Genomic DNA, 22,155 nt, shown 5'->3' with positions numbered 1-22,155 from the left:
AAAATGGTATTTTATTTTCCATTGTTTAGGCAGCTTCAGCATCATACTGGGAGATTCTGTTCAAATTGTTTTTTTCTTCTATGAAGCCTGAGCCATTTATTTTATTAGTTTATAATTATTGTTTAATTTAGTCTTCAGGAGAGACTGCCTGCACACAGTACTAGTATTAATAGTTTTTTTTTTCTTACATGAAAGCTGAGGCATTTATATTATATTTTAAGGTAACTTCATGTTGTGCTGTGAGGTTCTCTGCCCTTTAACTTTTGAACCAACAGGTGCATTTGGATAAGTAAAGCCTATTTTTCTGCATTTTTGTAGTCCTGGTAATCTTTTATATTGGTAAAGTTGTTTATAGGACCATTTCTCAGTGTCTGTTTTTTTAATCAATAGTTTTTCAGTAATAACTTAATATTTAACATATATCACTCAATTTTAAACAACCCCCACGCCTCCCCCATAGTCTCCAAAATTTCTGTGGTAAACACTGGCATGCGTAACAACGCTAATCAAGCTTAAGCTAGACGACCCGCCTCAAATACCCGTCCCGGGTAAATGTTATCCCAATTTTAGATGGCTTGTTCCAAACCATCCCGCCCCATGAAAAATTCGTACTTGCATATCTATCTATCTATCTATCTATCTATCTATATCCCTGCACGCTTTGCGTGCATTATGTCTGTCACTGGCAGACATTTTACCATTTGGCACCCTGCTGTAAATTATTTGTACCCTGCTATTCTCCCAAACTTTGAAGCCCCTGGATATATGACAACAACAAGAATTCTACTGTGTTTATAGAAACTGAATGTCAAAAAAATCTAAAGTTTTCAGAAGGAAAAAAAAACTACACTGGAAAATTGGCTTTAAAAAGATGGCGTGCGTGATCAAAAGTCCAGACTTTACATTCATAACCACTAACACACCCTCCCCACCCTCAGCAGTGTGAGTCAGAAGGGGAAAAAAGACGTGTGGGATTCTCTCTGTCTCCCTCTGCTGATGTGTGTTGGAGGGGAAATTCTGCTCAACACACACACACACACACACACACACACACATATGTACACCGATCAGCCATAAAATTAAATCCACTGACAGATAAAGTGAATTAATTACAGTGATTATGTTGTTACAGTGGCATCTGTCAAGGGGTGGGATATATTACGTAACAAGAAAACAATCAGTTCTCAAAGTTGATGTGTTGGAAGCAGGAAAAATGAGTAAGCGTAGCCAGCATTAACTTTTTCAGCAGTCTGTGCTACAGTAGCTCTTCTGTGAGATTGGACAGATTCTATATGGGCTAGCCTTTGTGCTGCATGCGAAACAATGAGCCTTCTTCACCCATGACCCTGTCGCCAGTTCACCGGTTGTCCTTTGGATCCTTGGTCCACTTCTGTTTGGTACTAACCACTGCATTTAGCACTGTCACCTCTCAGCAAGAAGGTCCTGGGTTCGAGGGGATATGTTAAAGTTTTCGCTAAAGAGATGTGCATTTAACTTTTATGGAAAGCGTCTCCAGTGTCAGCAGTGTGAGAAAGGCACACGACTCTGACATTTTATGTTGTATGTTAACCCTCTGGGGTCTGAGGGTATTTTCTGGCACTCTAATGATTTTGGCATGTTCTGATTTTGTTATCAATTTCAACAAATCTAAGCAGTATTTTCAAAGTCATATGACTTTTTTGTATTCAGCACAAGTTCAGCTACAATAATATCTATGTAGTATGTATGTCATGATTGTACTTTAAAAAAAATAACAACAGATAAATGAAGATGTTGTAAAAAGCAGCTTTTGGAATGTGTGTGACCTTACCCATTGTGTCGAACCGTTTTGATCACTTGAGGTGATTCTGTTCAGTCTTAGGAATGCATCAAGCACAAAAACTTAAATCTGCTCCATTAATTTGGACAATTAACTGGCCATCAGGGCTTTGAACCAGAATTTTTTTCCTATTGGTTCGTTCCGAACAGAAACGGAATTTTAACGTTTCCGGTTTTGGGTTCCACCATTAAATAGACGTTCCCGAACCGGTTAGAACAAAAAAATTTCGTTCCCGGAATGGCTAATTATGTTCCCTGTCAGCTGTTTAACAAATGGCTATAAAATTATGTCTCTGTCTCATCCAGCTTAAGCCAAATGTAGGCTAATTCTATTACAACCTTCATTAAATAAGACAAGAAATAATTCAAAACAATTATTATTTCAAATGTTGGCGATTTGGATTCTCAGTATGTCTTCCCATCTACACAAACAGAAAAAGTGCCAAAAATGAAAGATAATTCGTTTAGTGTGTTACCAAAGGCTAGTCAGGCCCTATGCATCGATAGGCTAACAGAGGTTAACGTCATTTAATGTTCGCGAGCCTCTCATTAACGTGGGCAAATATATTGATATCGTGTTTGAAATTGACGTTTTTGAATAATGATAGACTGCAATATTTACCTCTTATTTAAGATGTGGAGACGTGATAGTAGTCCATCCTCCCGCTCTCTCCATTCAGTCAGCGAACGTCACACAGGAAGTGAGCCCCAGCAGGTCATAGAAACTTGCGCAGGAAAAGAATGACTTTTTTATTTGTAGGCTACGGAAACTTTGAGGAACGAAATAAAAATCGGTATTAACCGGTTACCATTATTTTTAATAAGCGTTTCTGTTCCAGAACATAAAAAATAATAAAGTTTCTGGTTTCGTTTCTGTTCCATGTGAAATAGAAAAAGTTCCCGGTTTTCGTTTTCGTTCCTTGAACCGGTTCAAGGCCCTGCTGGCCATCAAAAAAATTATTTCCTATTGTTTTGGGATAAAGGGTTGGCAGTGGGAGGGGTATTCAATGAGAAGGGTAAAAATTTCCATTCCATTCAGTGAGAAGAGTGAAAACCCCTCCCACTGCCATCTCTTAATCCCATCAGGTCAAGTCACAATGGGTAAGGTCATGTTTTTTCACACATTCCAACACAGTTCTAAAACTGCTTTTTACAACAGCTTCATTTAACTGGTATTTGACTTTATTTTGGTATTTGACTCTATTCACTGTCTTGAAATGAACTCTTGTACTATTTTACTCAGTTCAGAGCCACAACCAACTCTGTTACACAATTACTCTGTAATTTTACTCCCACTCCAACTCCAAATTTTACTCTCTAAACTCAAAATAGAGCAAAATTAACTATTTTGAGGAAAATACTTTTAACTCTGGAAAAAAATTGCTCAGTCATTTTTCCTGTGTATGAACTACAGCACACACATATCAACCGATCTGCTCATCAGAAATAGAAGAAATACAACCCCAATTCCAAAAAAGTTGGGACAAAGTACAAATTGTAAATAAAAACAGAATGCAATAATTTACAAATCTCAAAAACTGATATTGTATTCACAATAGAACATAGACAACATATCAAATGTCGAAAGTGAGACATTTTGAAATTTCATGCCAAATATTGGCTCATTTGAAATTTCATGACAGCAACACATCTCAAAAAAGTTGGGACAGGGGCAATAAGAGGCTGGAAAAGTTAAAGGTACAAAAAAGGAACAGCTGGAGGAACAAATTGCAACTCATTAGGTCAATTGGCAATAGGTCATTAACATGACTGGGTATAAAAAGAGCATCTTGGAGTGGCAGCGGCTCTCAGAAGTAAAGATGGGAAGAGGATCACCAATCCCCCTAATTCTGCGCCGACAAATAGTGGAGCAATATCAGAAAGGAGTTTGACAGTGTAAAATTGCAAAGAATTTGAACATATCATCATCTACAGTGCACAATATCATCAAAAGATTCAGAGAATCTGGAAGAATCTCTGCGTAAGGGTCAAGGCCGGAAAACCATACTGGGTGCCCGTGATCTTCGGGCCCTTAGACGGCACTGCATCACATACAGGCATGCTTCTGTATTGGAAATCACAAAATGGGCTCAGGAATATTTCCAGAGAACATTATCTGTGAACACAATTCACCGTGCCATCCGGTGTTGCCAGCTAAAACTCTATGGTTCAAAGAAGAAGCCGTATCAAAACATGATCCAGAAGCGCAGACGTCTTCTCTGGGCCAAGGCTCATTTAAAATGGACTGTGACAAAGTGGAAAACTGTTCTGTGGTCAGACGAATCAAAATTTGAAGTTCTTTATGGAAATCAGGGACGCCGTGTCATTCGGACTAAAGAGGAGAAGGACGACCCAAGTTGTTATCAGCGCTCAGTTCAGAAGCCTGCATCTCTGATGGTATGGGGTTGCATTAGTGCGTGTGGCATGGGCAGCTTACACATCTGGAAAGACACCATCAATGCTGAAAGGTATATCCAGGTTCTAGAGCAACATATGCTCCCATCCAGACGACGTCTCTTTCAGGGAAGACCTTGCATTTTCCAACATGACAATGCCAAACCACATACTGCATCAATTACAGCATCATGGCTGCGTAGAAGAAGGGTCCGGGTACTGAACTGGCCAGCCTGCAGTCCAGATCTTTCACCCATAGAAAACATTTGGCGCATCATAAAACGGAAGATACGACAAAAAAGACCTAAGACAGTTGAGCAACTAGAATCCTACATTAGACAAGAATGGGTTAACATTCCTATCCCTAAACTTGAGCAACTTGTCTCCTCAGTCCCTAGACGTTTACAGACTGTTGTAAAGAGAAAAGGGGATGTCTCACAGTGGTAAACATGGCCTTGTCCCAACTTTTTTGAGATGTGTTGTTGTCATGAAATTTAAAATCACCTAATTTTTCTCTTTAAATGATACATTTTCTCAGTTTAAACATTTGATATGTCATCTATGTTCTATTCTGAATAAAATATGGAATTTTGAAACTTCCACATCATTGCATTCCGTTTTTATTTACAATTTGTACTTTGTCCCAACTTTTTTGGAATCGGGGTTGTATTTACACTTACTCGAGTTGATGTTTGGCTGGATCGAGTCGGAGTTTAAAAAAAAAAAGGCACCGTTCATCATCACTGTTGCAGTTCTCAATATTGAATTGAATCGCTGTCCTGAATCATGAAATAAATCATGAACTGATTTGCTGTCCTGAAATTGAATCGCTGTCCTGAATCATCCGAAGCACGTAAAATCCGTGTGCCACTTCGAAATAAGTTTTACCTCCAAATAGCCTGATCTATGTCTGGCAGATTTAATCCTGTTTACGGTGGGCGTTCCCACCGTGAAAGGGAAACCAATGGAAACTGAAAGACTGAAAGTGATTATCATGCTGTTACCATGTGAATAGTCTTTTATGAACGCGTAAGTGAGTACTCAGTGCTCCGACTCCGGTGTGACTGAGTAAGGTGACAAGTTTTATGTTTCATCTAATTTAGGTAATTTAAAAATGATAATATTATTTGCCAGTGGGCACATAGGAAAATGTAAAGTATAAAGTTTCTGTCAATATGTTTATCATGCTTGTATGATAAAAACTCGCAAAGATATTTATCTAAATACTTGACCTACTCATTCTGAATCTGTCGAGCTTCGCCGGCAAAGCTCTCAACCCCAAAGGGTTAACTTGGGTAAAGTTGAGAGAAGCCAGTAGCTAGTCACTTGAAAAGAGTGGCAAGACAACCTGAAAGCAGCAGGAACAATCTTATGAAGAACCTGAATTTGGGAAGAAGTTGGGCATCTCTACATGACAATCACCTCAAATATACAGTCAAAATACTGTTACTCAAGACTGGTTTCTAAAAACTGTAAGTTCATCAGAGGGATCCTCGTAAAACTAAAGTCATTCTTAAGGCCTTTACTGACCTGATATGACATGAAAACGCAAAAATGTGAAAGATATGTGTGCAAAATTTTCATACACAGATTATGAACAGAGTCCACTGCTTTTTTATTCACATAATGCATTCATGCTAATTTCATGCTGCAACTGTCATGCTTTCCAGAAAGTGAAAGTTTTGGCTACACCCCATGTTAGAATAGAGACAACAACAGGAAGAGTTTTGAGTTGAAGCTGTACAACTGTACTGGAGTTTGAGGCTCTCTTGGGTTTCCTGGCTCCTTACCTGAAGAAGACACTACGTATACAAACTACAGAAACCCCACTGATCCTGAACAACACCTGGCAGTGTGTCTGAGCTAAGACCATCTTCTATATTTTGGCCCCGTGAGTGCTCCGAGAGCACAATATCCCCCGCTGGCAATTATGCTATAACTCTGGTAAAATGCGACTGAATTAAACAAAATTGCAATATGCTTATTACCAACATATAACAAACACTACGTTCAGACTGCAACCTGAAACGACCCATATCCGATTTGTTGTGAAATCCGATTTTTTTGTTAGGCCGTTCACATTACCAATTATATGAGACTTGTATGCGATCTCCAATATGAATGGAAAACGACCCAAAAGTGTCCCGCATGCGCAAATTGACACGTAACAAGCACATCTACGTAATACGTAAACAAAAAAAAAGCGCACTCTTCAAGTTTGCAAGTAAAACATGGTGATGAGGCGAGACCTGGCGATGTGGTTTCTGTGGCGGCGGCGGAACTCACACAATAATCTGATTAATGTGGGCAGCAGACTAATGAGACCGAAGGCGTCAAATTACTGGAAATTTCCAGAACAATCTTATAATCTTGTAATACTGGATGGTTTAAGTTATAAATCAGTTATAGAAACTGTTTTATTTAATCAGGCTAACAGATCAACATCCAGGTCCCTACCAAATCCACCATTAGCTTGATCAATTCTATAAAAGTCTATTTAAATTCTGAAAACTGTACAAATGTTGTTGTTTTCCACCAAAGAGGCGGGATTAGCCAACGCAGAATAGTGACGTTTGTCTCTTGCTGATGACGTGTAGGTCGCATGAATGCGACCTGTCCGGTCAGACTGCAGTCGCATGTGAAAATAACGGATATGCATCGGAATTAGGACCACATATCCAAGCGGCCTGGGTCGCATGTGAAAAAAATCAGATCTGTGTCGTTCAGATTGTCAATAACAAATCGGATACAGGTCGCATATGGGCAAAAAAATCGGATATGGGTCGTTTCAGGGTGCAGTCTGAACGTAGTCAAAGAATCCTGCCAAGTTTCATGAAATTCCTCCATAAATTGTGAGAGGAGTTGATTTCAGAAGGATGGACGGACAGACGTCTTCACGACATAATCCCCCTTTGGGTCTTTCGGCCAGCGAGGGATAAAAACTTTTTGCTAAATTACATGAAATTCCTCGAAAAATTGTGAGGGAAGTTGATTTTCAGAAAGCAAGCACACCTTGATGAAATTGCCAAAGTACAAGTTTGTTAATAATCAAGGGCATAACTCTAGTAAAATTTGCCCAAATTAAACGAAATTTCAATATGCATATAACTGTCATATTACAAAGCCTTTTGCCAAGTTTGATGAAATTCCTCCATAAATTGTGAGAGGAGTTGATTTCAGAAGAACGTACACCCTCATGAAACTGTCAAAGCGATTTAATCAAGGGTCAAAACTCTGGTAAAATTTTCACAAACGAAATTAAATCGTAATATGCGTATTACTGTCATAGAACAAGGCCTTTTGCCAGGCTTTGAGAAATTCGTTCAAAAATTGTGAGAGGAGTCGATGTCAGAAGGCGAGCACACCTTCATGAAATTGTCAAAGTACAAGGTTGTTAAAGGGGAACAGAGGGCAATATATAGAGTAAATATAACAATAAAACACACATTAACGAACCTTATTCAAGACTTACAAAAGTTTTTTGTTCTACGGTTGGAAAGTTATAGTGTTTTGAAAGTAGCTCGAGCAAACTATTTCCGCAGTTTGAACAGCCCGCCATGATATTAATTTTATCCAATCAGAATGCACGTTCATTTTCTCTGCGTAACACTCATGACGATTTTGTAAGTCCACGGGTGGCGCCTATCTCATTGCAGCAAATAAATTCTGCTGGACTCGTGAGCAACTCCACGTTACATTTTCCGCACGAGCACCACGCCGTGTCACCTGCACGCAGACGCTCTGCCCCACGCTCGCCACGCCCATGGTCAGCATCAGTCTCATCCTCGCCGTCATCCGAGCTTTCTTCTCTTATTTCATCACCGGAGTCGAGAGTACCTCCCCTAGCTATTTTAAGTTTGTTTCTTAAGACGAGGATTTTTTAAGATGTTACCTTGTTGACAGTTTCGGCGAGAATCTTCCGCCTTCTTCAAAACAGTCACCAGATGTGTCCTGGGGGAGCGACCTGACAGCAGGAGGCATGAACTACCTGTCAAATTGGGCGGGACGTTCACGCATCCGTAGCGTAACATCAGCTGATAAGGCACGTCACCACTCGACATCTGGTGACTGTTTTGAAGAAGGCGGAAGATTCTCGCCGAAACTGTCAACAAGGCAACATCTTAAAAAATCCTTGTCTTAAGAAACGAACTTAAAATAGCTTTAATAGTTAGACATAATGAACTTCCACGACATAGTACCTCTCCTAGGTTCAAACTGGTATCCTTCTAAGCCATAGCCTGCTTGCAGTGTGTCTTGCGGGATCTCTTCATATGATTCGACAGAGCTGTCGCTGTCACTTGATGCGCCCGACGCCATGATTACACGCTTATCTCCTCTATTTCGGAGAGTTCCGCTAGTGCAGTGGGTAGCGCTGACGTCACGGTCTTTTAAAAATGGCGACTCTTGTGCGGTTTAGCGTATAAAGTATTATATTTACAATTACCAAGATATTTCGTTGTTTTCTAGTATATAAATTTGATAGAATACTTAAGAATACGTTACTTTGTCACATCAGCAACTGTATATATTATATTCGGTACCCCTTTAATCAAGGGCTGTAAGTCTGGTAAAATGCGACCGAATTGAACAAAATAACAATATGCGTAGTAATGACGCATAACAATGCCTTTTGCCAAGTTTCATGAAATTCCTCCAAAAATTGTGAGAGGAGTTGATTTCAGAAGGAAAACACACTCTCATGAAATTGTCCAAGTATAATTTTGTTAATCAAGGGCTGTAACTCTGGTAAAATGTGACGGAATTTGACGAAATTACAATATGGGTAGTACCAGCATATAACAATGCCTCTTGTCAAGTTTTGTGAAATTCCTCCAGAAATTGTGAGAGGAGTTGATTTCAGAAAGTGAGTAACCTTCCTGGGACGGACGGACGGACAGATGGAAATCGCCATGACATAATCCCCCTGCGGGCCTTTTGGCCAGCGGGGGATAAAAACTTCAATACATATATATATATATATATATATATATATATATAATCTCATCATCTCTAGCCACTTTATCCTGTTCTACAGGATCGCAGGCAAGCTGGAGCCTATCCCAGCTGACTACGGGCGAAAGGCGGGGTACACCCTGGACAAGTCGCCAGGTCATCACAGGGCTGACACATACAGTACGTTTACATGCACATCCAAATCGAGCTGCTGTCGGTAATCGAGCTAAGGGTCCCAGCAGTGGTGCCAGAGAAATCCAATCCTACATGCACACAAGGAAATCGAGCTATTGTGTGAGGTACATTGTGCACCCGAGCCACAGGTGGCGCTACACGCCCCATCGTGTTGGTACACTTCCAGTTGTCGTCATGAAGAAGAGCTATTCAAGAGTATAAACAAAGTTATCAGTTCCGTGTTCGCCATTGCATGAGCACGAACTCTGTCTCCTCATTGCTCCAGAAGTGCACGTTTCTGCTCGCCATTTTCTCTTCTTCATTTGTTCCTCCTGACCTCTTCTGCTGCTCACTACTACTGTTGTCATGCCGACCGAGGCTGTCGTGTTTCCTGCTTGTGGTCTCGTCACTCGTCACTTCCGGAAGGGGCAGTGCTGAAGTAAGTAGCTCGACTACGTAGCTCGATAGGGTTTACATGCACTAAGTAGCTCGGCAACAATCGCATCATCTAGGTCGTGTAGCTCGATTACGAGAAATCAAGTTCGGTTCGATTTCAGCCGAGCTAAGGTGTTTCCATGGCATTTAGAACTTCGATTTCAGTCGAGCAACGGCAGAAATTCGATTTTCTCTATGTGCATGTAAACGCACTGATAGACACAGACAACCATTCACACTCATATTCACACCTATGGTCAATTTAGAGTCACCAGTTAACCTAACCTGCATGTCTTTGGACTGTGAGGGAAACCGGAGCACCCGGAGGAAACCCACGCGGACACGGGGAGAACATGCAAACTCCGCACAGAAAGGCCCTCGTCGGCCACGGGGCTCGAACCCGGACCTTCTTGCTGTGAGGCGACAGCGCTAACCATTACACCACCGTGCCGCCCCATATATATATATATATATATATATATATATTTTTTTTTTTTTTTTTAATTTATTGTTTCCTCATAGACGGACGGAATCGTTCACTGTTTTCTGATAAACGGCCCTCCATTCATTTCAGCACCAGAAATGAATCTCGTTTGAAAGACTTCTCAGGAACCCTCAGTTGATTGGTCAGGTATTCATGTTCACAACAAACAATAAGCATCCGAATTTATTTTTCATCATGCTGAATTTAGTTCTTGGTGTGGAAAGACGAATAAGAACACACGCACTTAATAACCTGTGTGATTTCGATAACCTGTGTGAATATTTTGTCCGGAAATTCAGACTTACTTGGTGTGAGGGACCTTTAGCATAAACATCTTAAAGCTGGAACTGACAGCAACTTCTTTCCAACAAAGTATTAACGTTGGTAACTTGTATCGTCCGAATACCTTTCCCTGATCCGTTTTGTTTTTTAAACATATCTTATACATAGTTTATGTGTGCTTCTTTGTTCATATTTATAAGTACAGACTCACAAGACATTTTGGATATACTGTGTAAACAAGAGCATCCCGATTCTTATTTCTCCTCACTATAGGGTACGAATCCTTTTCCTGTCTGTTCCATTTTGTCTTCATTTCCAAATGTTACAAGTCAAAGTTTTGCCATAAATATCTTCGCAGAAACACTGCAGTGACACGTTGAGTGTGGTGTGTGTAGGTGTGAGTAAGTGTGTGTGGCTTTTTAGGCAATGATAAAGCAGGAACGAGGAAATGCCACTCACCGATAGATTGTACAGCCAGCAGCGCAGTCAACAGCAGGGCCAGCATGGTGATCTCAAAAAGGAGTGTGTGTGTGCAAGTGTGTGTGTGTGTGTGTGTGTGTGTAACAGCAGGGAAGCTTCTTTAATCACGGCACTGCAGGAGCAAACACACAGACACAGACAGGCTGATTAACTTTGACAAGAGAAGGAGTGTGTGTGGGTGGGTGGGTAGTAGGCAGGAAACCTATTCTGAACATCATCAATCAATGAGCTAAGATTTATACAAAAAAAAAGACTAACTATATAATAATAATAATAATAATAATAATAATATCTCAATAAATTCCTCTTCGCCCTTTATTTGCTCAGTTATACTCTGGGCTTGGACTGGTTTACGCCTCACTTTTGACTTTATCCACACACTCCTTTTTTTCCCCCTTTTTTCCTTCTTTTCTTCCCTCTCTTCCTCCATCACTCGTAGTCAAACATCAACCCGTCTGAGTCACATCACAACCTCAACCATTAGTGGAGAAAAAAAAGCAACTGATGTCATTTCCCCCCAAGATTACATAGCACTTTTCATGACGGAAATAAACAGAGCGAAACGAACAAAAAAAAAAAGCCCACTTTCCGTCTTCATGAGACAGTTCAGTAGACGCACAGATAGTGTGTTACTTCTTGTTCAGAACTTACTGCCTCATCCACACATACACCACAGTATCTACAAAAAAAATAGGTACCCTATGGATACATGTGGCTACTGCTTATCAATAAAATAGTTTTCTGATACAATGTCCATACAGTAAATATCGCAGATATTGATTGATTGATTGATTGATTGATTGATTGATTGATTGATTGATTGATTACTTTATTCTGAACAATAAAGAAGAAAGATATAAAAATAAAAAAAAATTTAATAAAAAATGCAATAATCAAAACATCGTCATAAACAAACAGAATAGCGTAGCCACAAGGCAGTAACATAATAATGTTCAAAAAGGATTAGGCCATCCTTAAAAAAAAATTTGTTTCCTGTCCACCGGGTAGGCAAAAAAAATTTCAGTCGGGAGGGAGGGATTTTTTTTTTATTATTATTATATATGGATGGATAAGAAATCGCAATGCTGTGTTTGCGTTTTCTTTCAGTACTTTTTTTTATTACAAAAGCAGACACATTTAATAAAATATGACAGTTAAATCAACTGAAACTTGGACAAAAACTTTAAGTTAGCATTTTAAATGCTGACTGCAACATTTGCAAAACTTTTACAAAGGTACTTAAAATGTCCGACACACGGACTTTTTGTAGTTCTAAATCGGCCGTTAGGCCTAGTTCGGATGAAATTACACTATTAAAATGATCACCGAATGATTTGTTTTTCTGAATCTTTACTATTTTGTTGTTCGCTAGAATACCATTTTGCGATTTCACACTTAAGCAAATGTTTGAAAACTCCGGATCTCCTTCCTTCATGGTGGCTGCCGTTTTTTTGTGCCACACGGCGCATGCGCAGAGCTGATTCGACAGGGCTTTCCACAAGCGCCGGCCACACGATTAAGTCCAGCCGGCTACTTTAATGACTATTTTTGTAGCCCACAGGCTCTAAATATTAATTTTCGATTTTAATAAAATTAAATGTTTATCTAACGGACTGACAATAATGTCAAACTGAACCGTTGATCAAGGGAGAGTAACTCATCCGCGCCCCGACATGCGGTGTGCGCGCTCACTCGGCGCATGCTCAGCTGCGTGAATGTGTCATGCACCGAAAATAAGAGATTTACAAGCCAGGAACGCCTCATGATGCAATACGCAAGAAAAGAAAGAAGATTTACTGCCATTTTACTTTGTATTTGAGTAAAGTGAATAAATAAATGGTCTGTGGAAAATACACTTAATCCTGGGAACTGCGTGCACAGGAGTTTATTTTGTGTTTACTCCCCCCCCCCGGCTGGCTACTTATTTGTCATGGCTGGCTAGTATGAGCCTTAGTGGAAAGCCCTGGGAATGCGTAAATGTCAAGTTCAATTTTAGATTTACGAACCCGAAAAAAATGTTGAAAAACCGGCGTTTAAAAAAAATTTTCACCCGCACAAACGGCACTCACCCGGCCGGTGGACCGGAAACAGAACATTTTTAAATAATGGCCTTAGGAAGAAGTAATAACATCCAATCTTAACCCTCTATACCACCGCTAATCAAACGTCACTTTCCGCCATAATAAACTATATATGCAAAAGAAAACAAAAGCAACAAACAAAAAGAAAACATACCAACATACCAAGACATACCGACATGGTATAATATCGACCAAATCAAATCATATATACAGATACTTATGTTATGCATATATACACACATACAATACATATATACAGTACATACATATACACCTACCTATAACTATACACAAAATACAAGAAGACCAGTCACAGACTTACTCTCAATTTCATCATCACCTGTATAGTCTGCCTGTCCTCATTCTCATATATTTTAGTAACGTTTTTATATAATTTTTTAAACAGTTTTATGTTGGTGCTATTTTTGAGTTCATTATCCAGACCATTCCACAATTGCACCCCACAGACTGTTATGCACATACTTTTCATAGTTGTTCTACTCTCTTAAAATTCATTTCCCCTCTCAGGTTATACCCACCCTTAGTCTGGCTAACGCGACAAAGCTCTACGAGCTATTGGTCTGGCCAAGATATTAAGCCCAACCGTTTCCCAGAGCCCGTGGTTGACCCGCCTCCCTGAAATGCCTCAGTTTGCTACTGGTCGAAGCCAGAAAAGGCTGTGATGAAGCTTAAACCAATCACATCACTCTTTCCTCTGACGTATGCGACGCGACGGGGCTAACGGGTAGATTAAACTCTTACCGAAGCCGGTCGGGAGCAAGGCGAAAACGTCCTTCCTTTCAATAAATACCTCCAGGGCTGCTCTTTGCTCTGGTTTCAATGAGAACTTGCTCCATGTTCATAATGTTTCTAGTGAATGAAGCGCTTCCGGCATAGATTCTGTAAACAATCTATGGCTTCCGGTCGCAGTTCTACTACGTCAGTGCCTTGAACACGCCTCTACCCAGGGCCGTTGGAGATGCTCAAAGTTGATTGGTTCCCGATTTTTCGGGAGCTTGGAAGAGCTGGAGATAGCTTGCCTGGCCAGACTAAGCTCGCAACAGGCCCTCGTGTTACATCACGCTTAGGATGGGCGGGCCCAGGCTAACCCACCCTGCCTTTCCATAAACATATTTTGTACTTCATACAAATATACATGTTATCACTTATACTCTTGCAAGCATCACCAAGCTGTGAGCAGCATCAGGGCTTTGTTCAAAATACAGTGCTGTGAACTATATTTTCAAAATAGTAAGAAAGCACTTGTTCATGAATTGTCTTAGAAGCATTACTTAGTACTAATGAGCACATTTTGTTTCACAAGTGTAGTGTAAAGACTGTAAAATAAAATTTAAACATTAAAGCGAATTGCAGAAGTTTGACTTTTCTTAGTTTTCACACATCAAAGAATATATCAGAAATTTATAAAAAAAATAATTTATTCATTGAAAAACATAAGTACTCATTACAACTCTTGTTGAATGGCTGGAATTCTTAGCCTAAATATCTGATCGAATCAAAAGGTACATTTTCTTAAAATAAACACCACTTACTTGATATTGAATCAGTAGCCTTGGCGAACCACGAGGTGAATTTCATTTGTCTTTTTATCTGCTGATTATCTTCCTATACATCGAAGTTATAACGAGGTTTTTCTTATTTCGTTTCTAGTTCTGGTTAGTTACGAAGTTTATCAAGAAATAGAACACAGGGTTCTCCACTTTTCAAAAATAAAATGTGGTGGCGAGGGTTTGGGGTCCCATTAGGCCCCCAATGGGGTCCAGGGGCAGAGCCTCGGTGGGGGTCCAGGGTAGCCTGGGCCCGCCCATGCTGTATTGAAAGCATTCAACGGGAAGTTCTCATTGAAAACGGAGCAAAGAGCAGCCCTGGAGGTATTTATTGAAAGGAAGGACGTTTTCGCCTTGCTCCCGACCGGCTTCGGTAAGAGTTTAATCTACCAGTTAGCCCCGTCGCGTCGCATACGTCAGAGGAAAGAGTGATGTGATTGGTTTAAGCTTCGTCACAGCCTTTTCTGGCTTCGACCAGTAGCAAACTGAGGCATTTCAGGGAGGCGGGTCAACCACGGGCTCTGGGAAACGGTTGGGCTTAATATCTTGGCCAGACCAATAGCTTGGAGAGCTTTGAAGTTGCATTAGCCAGGCTAGGTCCAGGGGGACTTTGTCTCCCTGAAGCTGACGGACTTTGGGCTTTTTTGACAGTGAAACTGGCCAATAAATGGATAGGAAATGCTAAGTCAATCATTGTTAAAATCATTTCACAAAAAATTAACACATTCTTACTGTACATATCATCTTTACTGTCAATATGAGACTCATTTGACATTTCAGTTGAGACTGATGCGCTTGTTGCGCATCCCTGAATTAATTATATTTTTTTCTGCGTGTGAAAAATAAATGAACTTCCATGCATAAACAAAATACCCAATTACAATAAATGCATACATTTTTTACAATACACATAATGTTAATTGGGTGAAACCACTCCAATCCATGCACGAGCTGGTGCGCGTGCCCGAGACTGGCACTACAAAGCCACCCTGGCCTCCGTAGTTCGGGTCTTTTGACCCAGGAACCCGGAAGTCCTGCAGTAAACAAACAGTGAAGCAACGGGAAAATGCAGCTCTCGCCTATACAATCACAGATACGTAAAATAAAAGACCTGAACTTAACTAATGTGTGTGTGTGTGGGTGTGTGTGTGTGTGCTGTGCAGTGTTGGGCACGTTACTTTCAAAAAGTAATTAGTTATAGTTACTAGTTACTTTTGCCAAAAAGTAACTGAGTTACTAACGGAGTTACTTTGTCATAAAAGTAACTAATTACCAGAGAAAGTAATTATTCCGTTACATTTTGTTCCCCCCCCCAAAAAAAAAAATCAAATTAAATTAGTGTAATCATAATAAAAGTGAATGTTAAATGTGTTTAATGACTGAAATGGACACTTAACAGAACCAATTAGTAATGTTATCTACACTATATTAATATTTTTGTGGGACAATGTGAGATAAGACATCTATCAAATGTAATATATTTTTGTAGTTATTAAAATTAAGTTACTAATTACTGGCCACTGACGAGGACAAACGCTTTGTTCCTCGACATAATGTGCATTGCACGTCAACACTCTTGCCTTTTATTTCAAGTAATGAAAAGTAATGGCTGTATTTCCAGTGTGAAAGCGCAGTGCTGGGCTGACCGCTCGCCATCGCTGTGTCTTCTGATTGAAAGAGCGCGCAGTAGTGCAGTAGGCGTGGCCTACCCACGTATGTTGTCCAAATCTACTCTGATTGGCTTACTGTGCCGTTGTCTCGCGTCTCCCCGCCCCACACTAAAGCAGCGGAAAGAAAGGCTGAACGAGCAGCGTGCCAGATGAGAACAGCTTTAATAAAGTAACGCATAGTATTTTATTGTAAGTAACGGGAACGGCGTTATAACGATGTAAAAAGTAATTAGTTCGATTACTCGTTACTAAAAAAAGTAACGCCGTTAGTAATGCCGTTTATTTGTAACGCCGTTATTCCCATCACTGGTGCTGTTATATGCTTACTGTAACTGTGTATGGTCAAAAAAGACGATAGATAAGCGTAACTCTTGCACAATAATGCTACAAGCGTGTGCACCCGAAAAGTTATTTACAGTGGTGCTTGAAAGTTTGTGAACCCTTTAGAATTTTCTATATTTCTGCATAAATATGACCTAAAACATCATCAGATTTTCACACAAGTCCTAAAAGTAGATAAAGAGAACCCAGTTAAACAAATGAGACAAAAATATTATACTTGGTCATTTATTTATTGAGGAAAATGATCCAATATTACATATCTGTGAGTGGCAAAAGTATGTGAACCTTTGCTTATAGTATCTGGTGTGACCCCCTTGTGCAGCAATAACTGCAACTAAATGTTTCCGGTAACTGTTGATCAGTCCTGCACACCGGCTTGGAGGAATTTTAGCCCGTTCCTCCGTACAGAACAGCTTCAATTCTGGGATGTTGGTGGGTTTCCTCACATGAACTGCTCGCTTCAGGTCCTTCCAAACATTTCGATTGGATTAAGGTCAGGACTTTGACTTGGCCATTCCAAAACATAAACTTTATTCTTCTTTAACCATTCTTTGGTAGAACGACTTGTGTGCTTAGGGTCGTTGTCTTGCTGCATGACCCACCTTCTCTTGAGATTCAGTTCATGGACAGATGTCCTGACATTTTCCTTTAGAATTCGCTGGTATAATTCAGAATTCATTGTTCCATCAATGATGGCAAGCCGTCCTGGCCCAGATGCAGCAAAACAGGCCCAAACCATGACACTACCACCACCATGTTTCACAGATGGGATAAGGTTCTTATGCTGGAATGCAGTGTTTTCCTTTCTCCAAATATAATGCTTCTCGTTTAAACCAAACAGTTCTATTTTGGTCTCATCCGTCCACAAAACATTTTTCCAATAGCCTTCTGGCTTGTCCATGTGATCTTTCGCAAACTGCAGATGAGCAGCAATGTTCTTTTTGGAGAGCAGTGGCTTTCTCCTTGCAACCTTGCCATGCACACCATTGTTGTTCAGTGTTCTCTTGATGGTGGACTCATGAACATTAGCCAATGTGAGAGAGGCCTTCAGTTGCTTAGAAGTTACTGTGGGGTCCTTTGTGACCTCACCAACTATTACATGCCTTGCTCTTGGAGTGATCGTTGTTGGTCGACCACTCCTGGGGAGGGTAACAATGGTCTTGAATTTCCTCTATTTGTACACAATCTGTCTGACTGTGGATTGGTGGAGTCCAAACTCTTTAGAGATGGTTTTGTAACCTTTTCCAGCCTTATGAGCATCAACAACACTTTTTCTGAGGTCCTCAGAAATCTCCTTTGTTCGTGCCATGATACACTTCCACAAACATGTGTTGTGAAGATCAGACTTTGATAGATCCCTGTTCTTGAAATAAAACAGGGCGCCCACTCACTCCTGATTGTCATCCCATTGATTGAAAACACCCGACTCTAATTTCACCTTCAAATTAACTGCTAATCCTAGATGTTCACATACTTTTGCCACTCACAGATATGTATTATTGGATCATTTTCCTCAATAAATAAATGACCAAGTATAATATTTTTGTCTCATGTGTTTAACTGGGTTCTCTTTATCTACTTTTAAGACTTGTGTGAAAATCTGATGATGTTTTAGGTCATATTTATGCAGAAATATAGAAAATTCAAAAGGGTTCACAAACTTTCAAGCACCACTGTAGCTGCTGGCTAGCTGCAGCTTGTAGCTTCCAGCATTACTATGTGTCAGTATAGTGTAACGTGGTGCGGTGTAGTGTAACGCAGGGATAGACCTCAATCTGCACAGCTCTGTGTCACAATCTGTATGCAGCCGGCCGGATATTTTCTATTGCAATCGCGTGGCCACTTCACGTAGCCACGTACGTTTAATGGTCTTCTGCGTGTTAAATAGTTACAAAATTATAATAAAGCGAATACTTTACGATTTATTTGGTGTATACTGATGAAGTTACGTTTTTGGGTTTTTTTGGCCAAGGGAAGGGTGGCGGGCCAGAATTATAACATGGCGGTGCACCACTTTAAAAGTGCCCGTGGAGAACACTGGAACAGGTCATCGAACTTGATCAGGATAAGCGCTGATTGGTTACGAAGTTTTGCTATTGTTACACTCATTCTTACATTCTTATACTCGTTCTTGTGTGCCTTTGATAACGCGAGATCAACTGTTCATATCACGAGATCACGATTTGCCGTTCTGGTGATTGTAATGCTTATGCGCATACGCATTGCACTATTGTTACATCGATTCTTACATTCTTACAACACGATGATAACGTGAGATCAACTGTTCATATCGCGAGATCACGATTCACCATTCTGGTGATTGTAATGCTTATGCGCATGCGCTATCGTTATCCTTATGCGTATGCGCATGCGCACTGCGCGACTGTTACATTCTTACAGCATGATGACATAGTGGCTACCGCTTCTATAAGAGGCGGTAGCGACAAAAAAGCCTCCAAAACATTCACAGGTCGAAGGAAAAAACGAAACAAAAATTATCGCACGCCTTGATAGGTTTCAAGTCAAGTTTTCCGGATAACGCTAGGGTGACCAGACGTCCCGGTTTTACCGGGACAGTCCCGATTTGGGGTTGTGTGTCCCGAGTCCTGACAAAAGTCTGTCGGGACACGGATATGTCCCGGTTTTCGCCACTCGCGACGTTTGCGACTGAGCACCGTGGGAATCATTAGCGGAGAAATGTCTGCATTTACTATTTTGATGAATTGACAGGAATCGCAAACTTTCCTAGTTACTGCTCCCTGGCCCTGTGGCATGGGTGTTTATTTAGCCACATTATTCCAGACAACAGAACGTGTTGCCATGCAACAATAAAATAAACATTAACTGGCGCGAATGTTCTTTGTCTAGCAGCTAGCAGCAGTAATGCCGCAGCAATTATGCCGAAAGGAAAATGTACCTTTTCCAAAGATTTACAGGGCACCTACCCCTTCCTCCGAGAGGTGCAGAACAATGCGCACGAAGCCTACTGCACACACTGTAAGTGTTTTGTTCTTGTACTGAGTTGGGCAGCCTATGCTGCAAATGCTGTGCGCTCCTGTGGGGGCTTTCCTCAGGCTGTCGCCCCTCTCCTCCTTTACTGCTGTTTTGTTTGAGTGTATATTTACGGAAGCCGCAAGAGGCCCTTCATATAATCTTTTTTTTATTCACCTTGTTATCCCGAGATAACGACATAATTAATTCAGGATCTCGAGAAAACAACACAACTAATTCGAGATCTCGAGAAAACAAAACCATTAGCTATTCCGAGATCTCGAGAAAACAAAACCGTTATTTCATGATCTCAGCTGGATCCCTGTATCTCCGTCGGTAGAGACGAAGCCGGGCCAGTCTTCTGCGGAGGTGCCGCGGACTAATTTTGAAATTATCCCTTATTAAAAGACTTAATGCAATCTCTCCCTGTGTCAACCCCTGATCAAAATATTGCCTTATTAGGTGATCGATTATTCCAGACATTCTAATGACCAAAGTTGCGTCTATACAGAATGAGAAATAGCCCCAAAGTCAGCATATCACAAGTCTCTTGGCGCACCTGAATGAACCATTTCTCAGCTGTTTACTCGAGATTACAGAATAATTGTTTTGTTTTCTCGAGATCTTGAAATAACAGTTTTGTTTTCTCGAGATCTCGAATTAGTTGTGTTGTTTTCTCGAGATCCTGAATTAATTATGTCGTTATCTCGGGATAACAAGGTGAATAAAAAAAAAAGGATTATATGAAGGGCCTCTCTTGGCTTCCGTAGTATATATTTATCTCTTTTTTTGTTTCTGTTTAACATACCATTCTGACAGTTTGGCCATATTGCTGTGTTGAACAGCTTGTTGCACCTTCCATTAAAGTGTTCACTTTTGTACACATCTTCTTGCTTTATTCATTCAGTTGTGGGGAATGGTTAGTAAGGTTGATTCTGACCTAGGCTATGTTGAGGTCACATATCTACTTTTTAAGTTCATGCTATAGTGCATACAATTTTAGAGATATAGCCTACATGTGCATATGCATTCTTCTTGGTGTTCTCACAAACAGCTGAAATAAATCAGTTTAAATTTGGCCTATGGACATAGCCTGGCCTATTCTCAGCCATTACAAAATCTGTTGTCTGACCATAATTTAACTGATCTGTATACCACTATGCTACTAGACAACAAAATCCCTGTTTGTTTTATTTCATGTGAGATGTTGATAAATGTGAGCTTCAACAAAATGATAAGAGCACCTCTCTGAGTGTCACGTTTACGTAAAAAAAAGATGTGCGTGTACGAGCATGGTCGCGCGCAAAAGTGTCCCGGTTTCAGACTAGGGAAATCTGGTGACCCTAGATAACACGCACTGAGTCAGACAATAAGCTTCTCATCACATCGCAGGCGAAGGCTTTGATCCCAGCAGCCGAATTCTCAGCACAGCACCAGAGCTTCGTCCATCAACAAAATCTCCCTCGTGACCTCACCTAAACAGTGAAATCTCATTCAAACACATGCACCAAGCGCTGATCTTGAATCTGATTGGTCAGAAGATGTGAGGTGTGGATTAATTTTTGAACAGCACGTCTCTGAGACGTCACACTACAGCTCTAGCTAGCTGTAATTCAAATGATCTATATTAATCATATTGCACGTTCAAATCCACTCATGTTTCCGTAGCAACAGCTGATTCATTCACAAGGATGCTCTACAGCGCTATGGCCTATTCGGATTGAATTTGTTTCTATTCTTTAAATTCGTTTCTTAAGACAAGGATTTTTTAAGATGTTACCTTGACAGTTTCGGTGATAAACTTCCGCCTTCTTCAAAACAGTCACCAGATGTCGAGTGGTGACGTGCCTTATCAGCTGATGTTACTCTAAGGAGGCGTGAACGTCCCGCCCAATTTGACAGGTAGTTAGGGTTAGGGTTAGGGTTAGGTAACCCTAACCCTAAACCCTAACCCTTAGAGTAACATCAGCTGATAAGCAGGGCTTTGAACCAGAATTTTTTTCCTATTGGTTCGTTCCGAACAGAAACGGAATTTTAACGTTTCCGGTTTTGGGTTCCACCATTAAATAGATGTTCCCGAACCGGTTAGAACAAAAAAATTTCGTTCCCGGAACGATTAATTACGTTCCCTGTCAGCTGTTTAACAAATGGCTATAAAATTATGTCTCTGTCTCATCCAGCTTAAGCCAAATGTAGGCTAATTCTATTACAACCTTCATTAAATAAGACAAGAAATAATTCAAAACAATTATTATTTCAAATGTTGGCGATTTGGATTCTCAGTATGTCTTCCCATCTACACAAACAGAAAAAGTGCCAAAAATGAAAAGATAATTCGTTTAGTGTGTTACCAAAGGCTAGTCAGGCCCTATAGAGGGCTACCGCATGACGTCACCGCGCCGCGAGATTTTGTTAGGCGCCATATTGGAAGACCAAGTACACATCTATGCAAGTACATACATATATAAAACAAACTACACCTG

At 40.4% G+C, this 22,155-nt stretch overlaps 1 protein-coding gene across 2 annotated transcripts in view; it reads right to left on the bottom strand.

The window, feature by feature from the left end:
• Nucleotides 1-22,155, bottom strand: part of cd276 (CD276 molecule) — a 379,608-nt gene that overhangs the window by 343,947 nt on the left and 13,506 nt on the right. For both annotated transcript variants that reach the window (XM_060923336.1, XM_060923337.1), the window contains exon 2: nucleotides 11,000-11,132. In XM_060923336.1, coding sequence (XP_060779319.1) covers nucleotides 11,000-11,045 — 46 coding nt within the window. In that variant the 5' untranslated portion in view covers nucleotides 11,046-11,132. The remainder of the gene's footprint in view (nucleotides 1-10,999; nucleotides 11,133-22,155) is intronic.

The sequence above is a fragment of the Neoarius graeffei genome, chromosome 6 (assembly GCF_027579695.1).
Source record: "Neoarius graeffei isolate fNeoGra1 chromosome 6, fNeoGra1.pri, whole genome shotgun sequence".
NCBI lineage: Eukaryota > Metazoa > Chordata > Actinopteri > Siluriformes > Ariidae > Neoarius > Neoarius graeffei.
The sequence above is the reverse complement of the archived record's forward strand: the minus strand, read 5'-3'. Positions and strand labels throughout refer to the sequence as shown.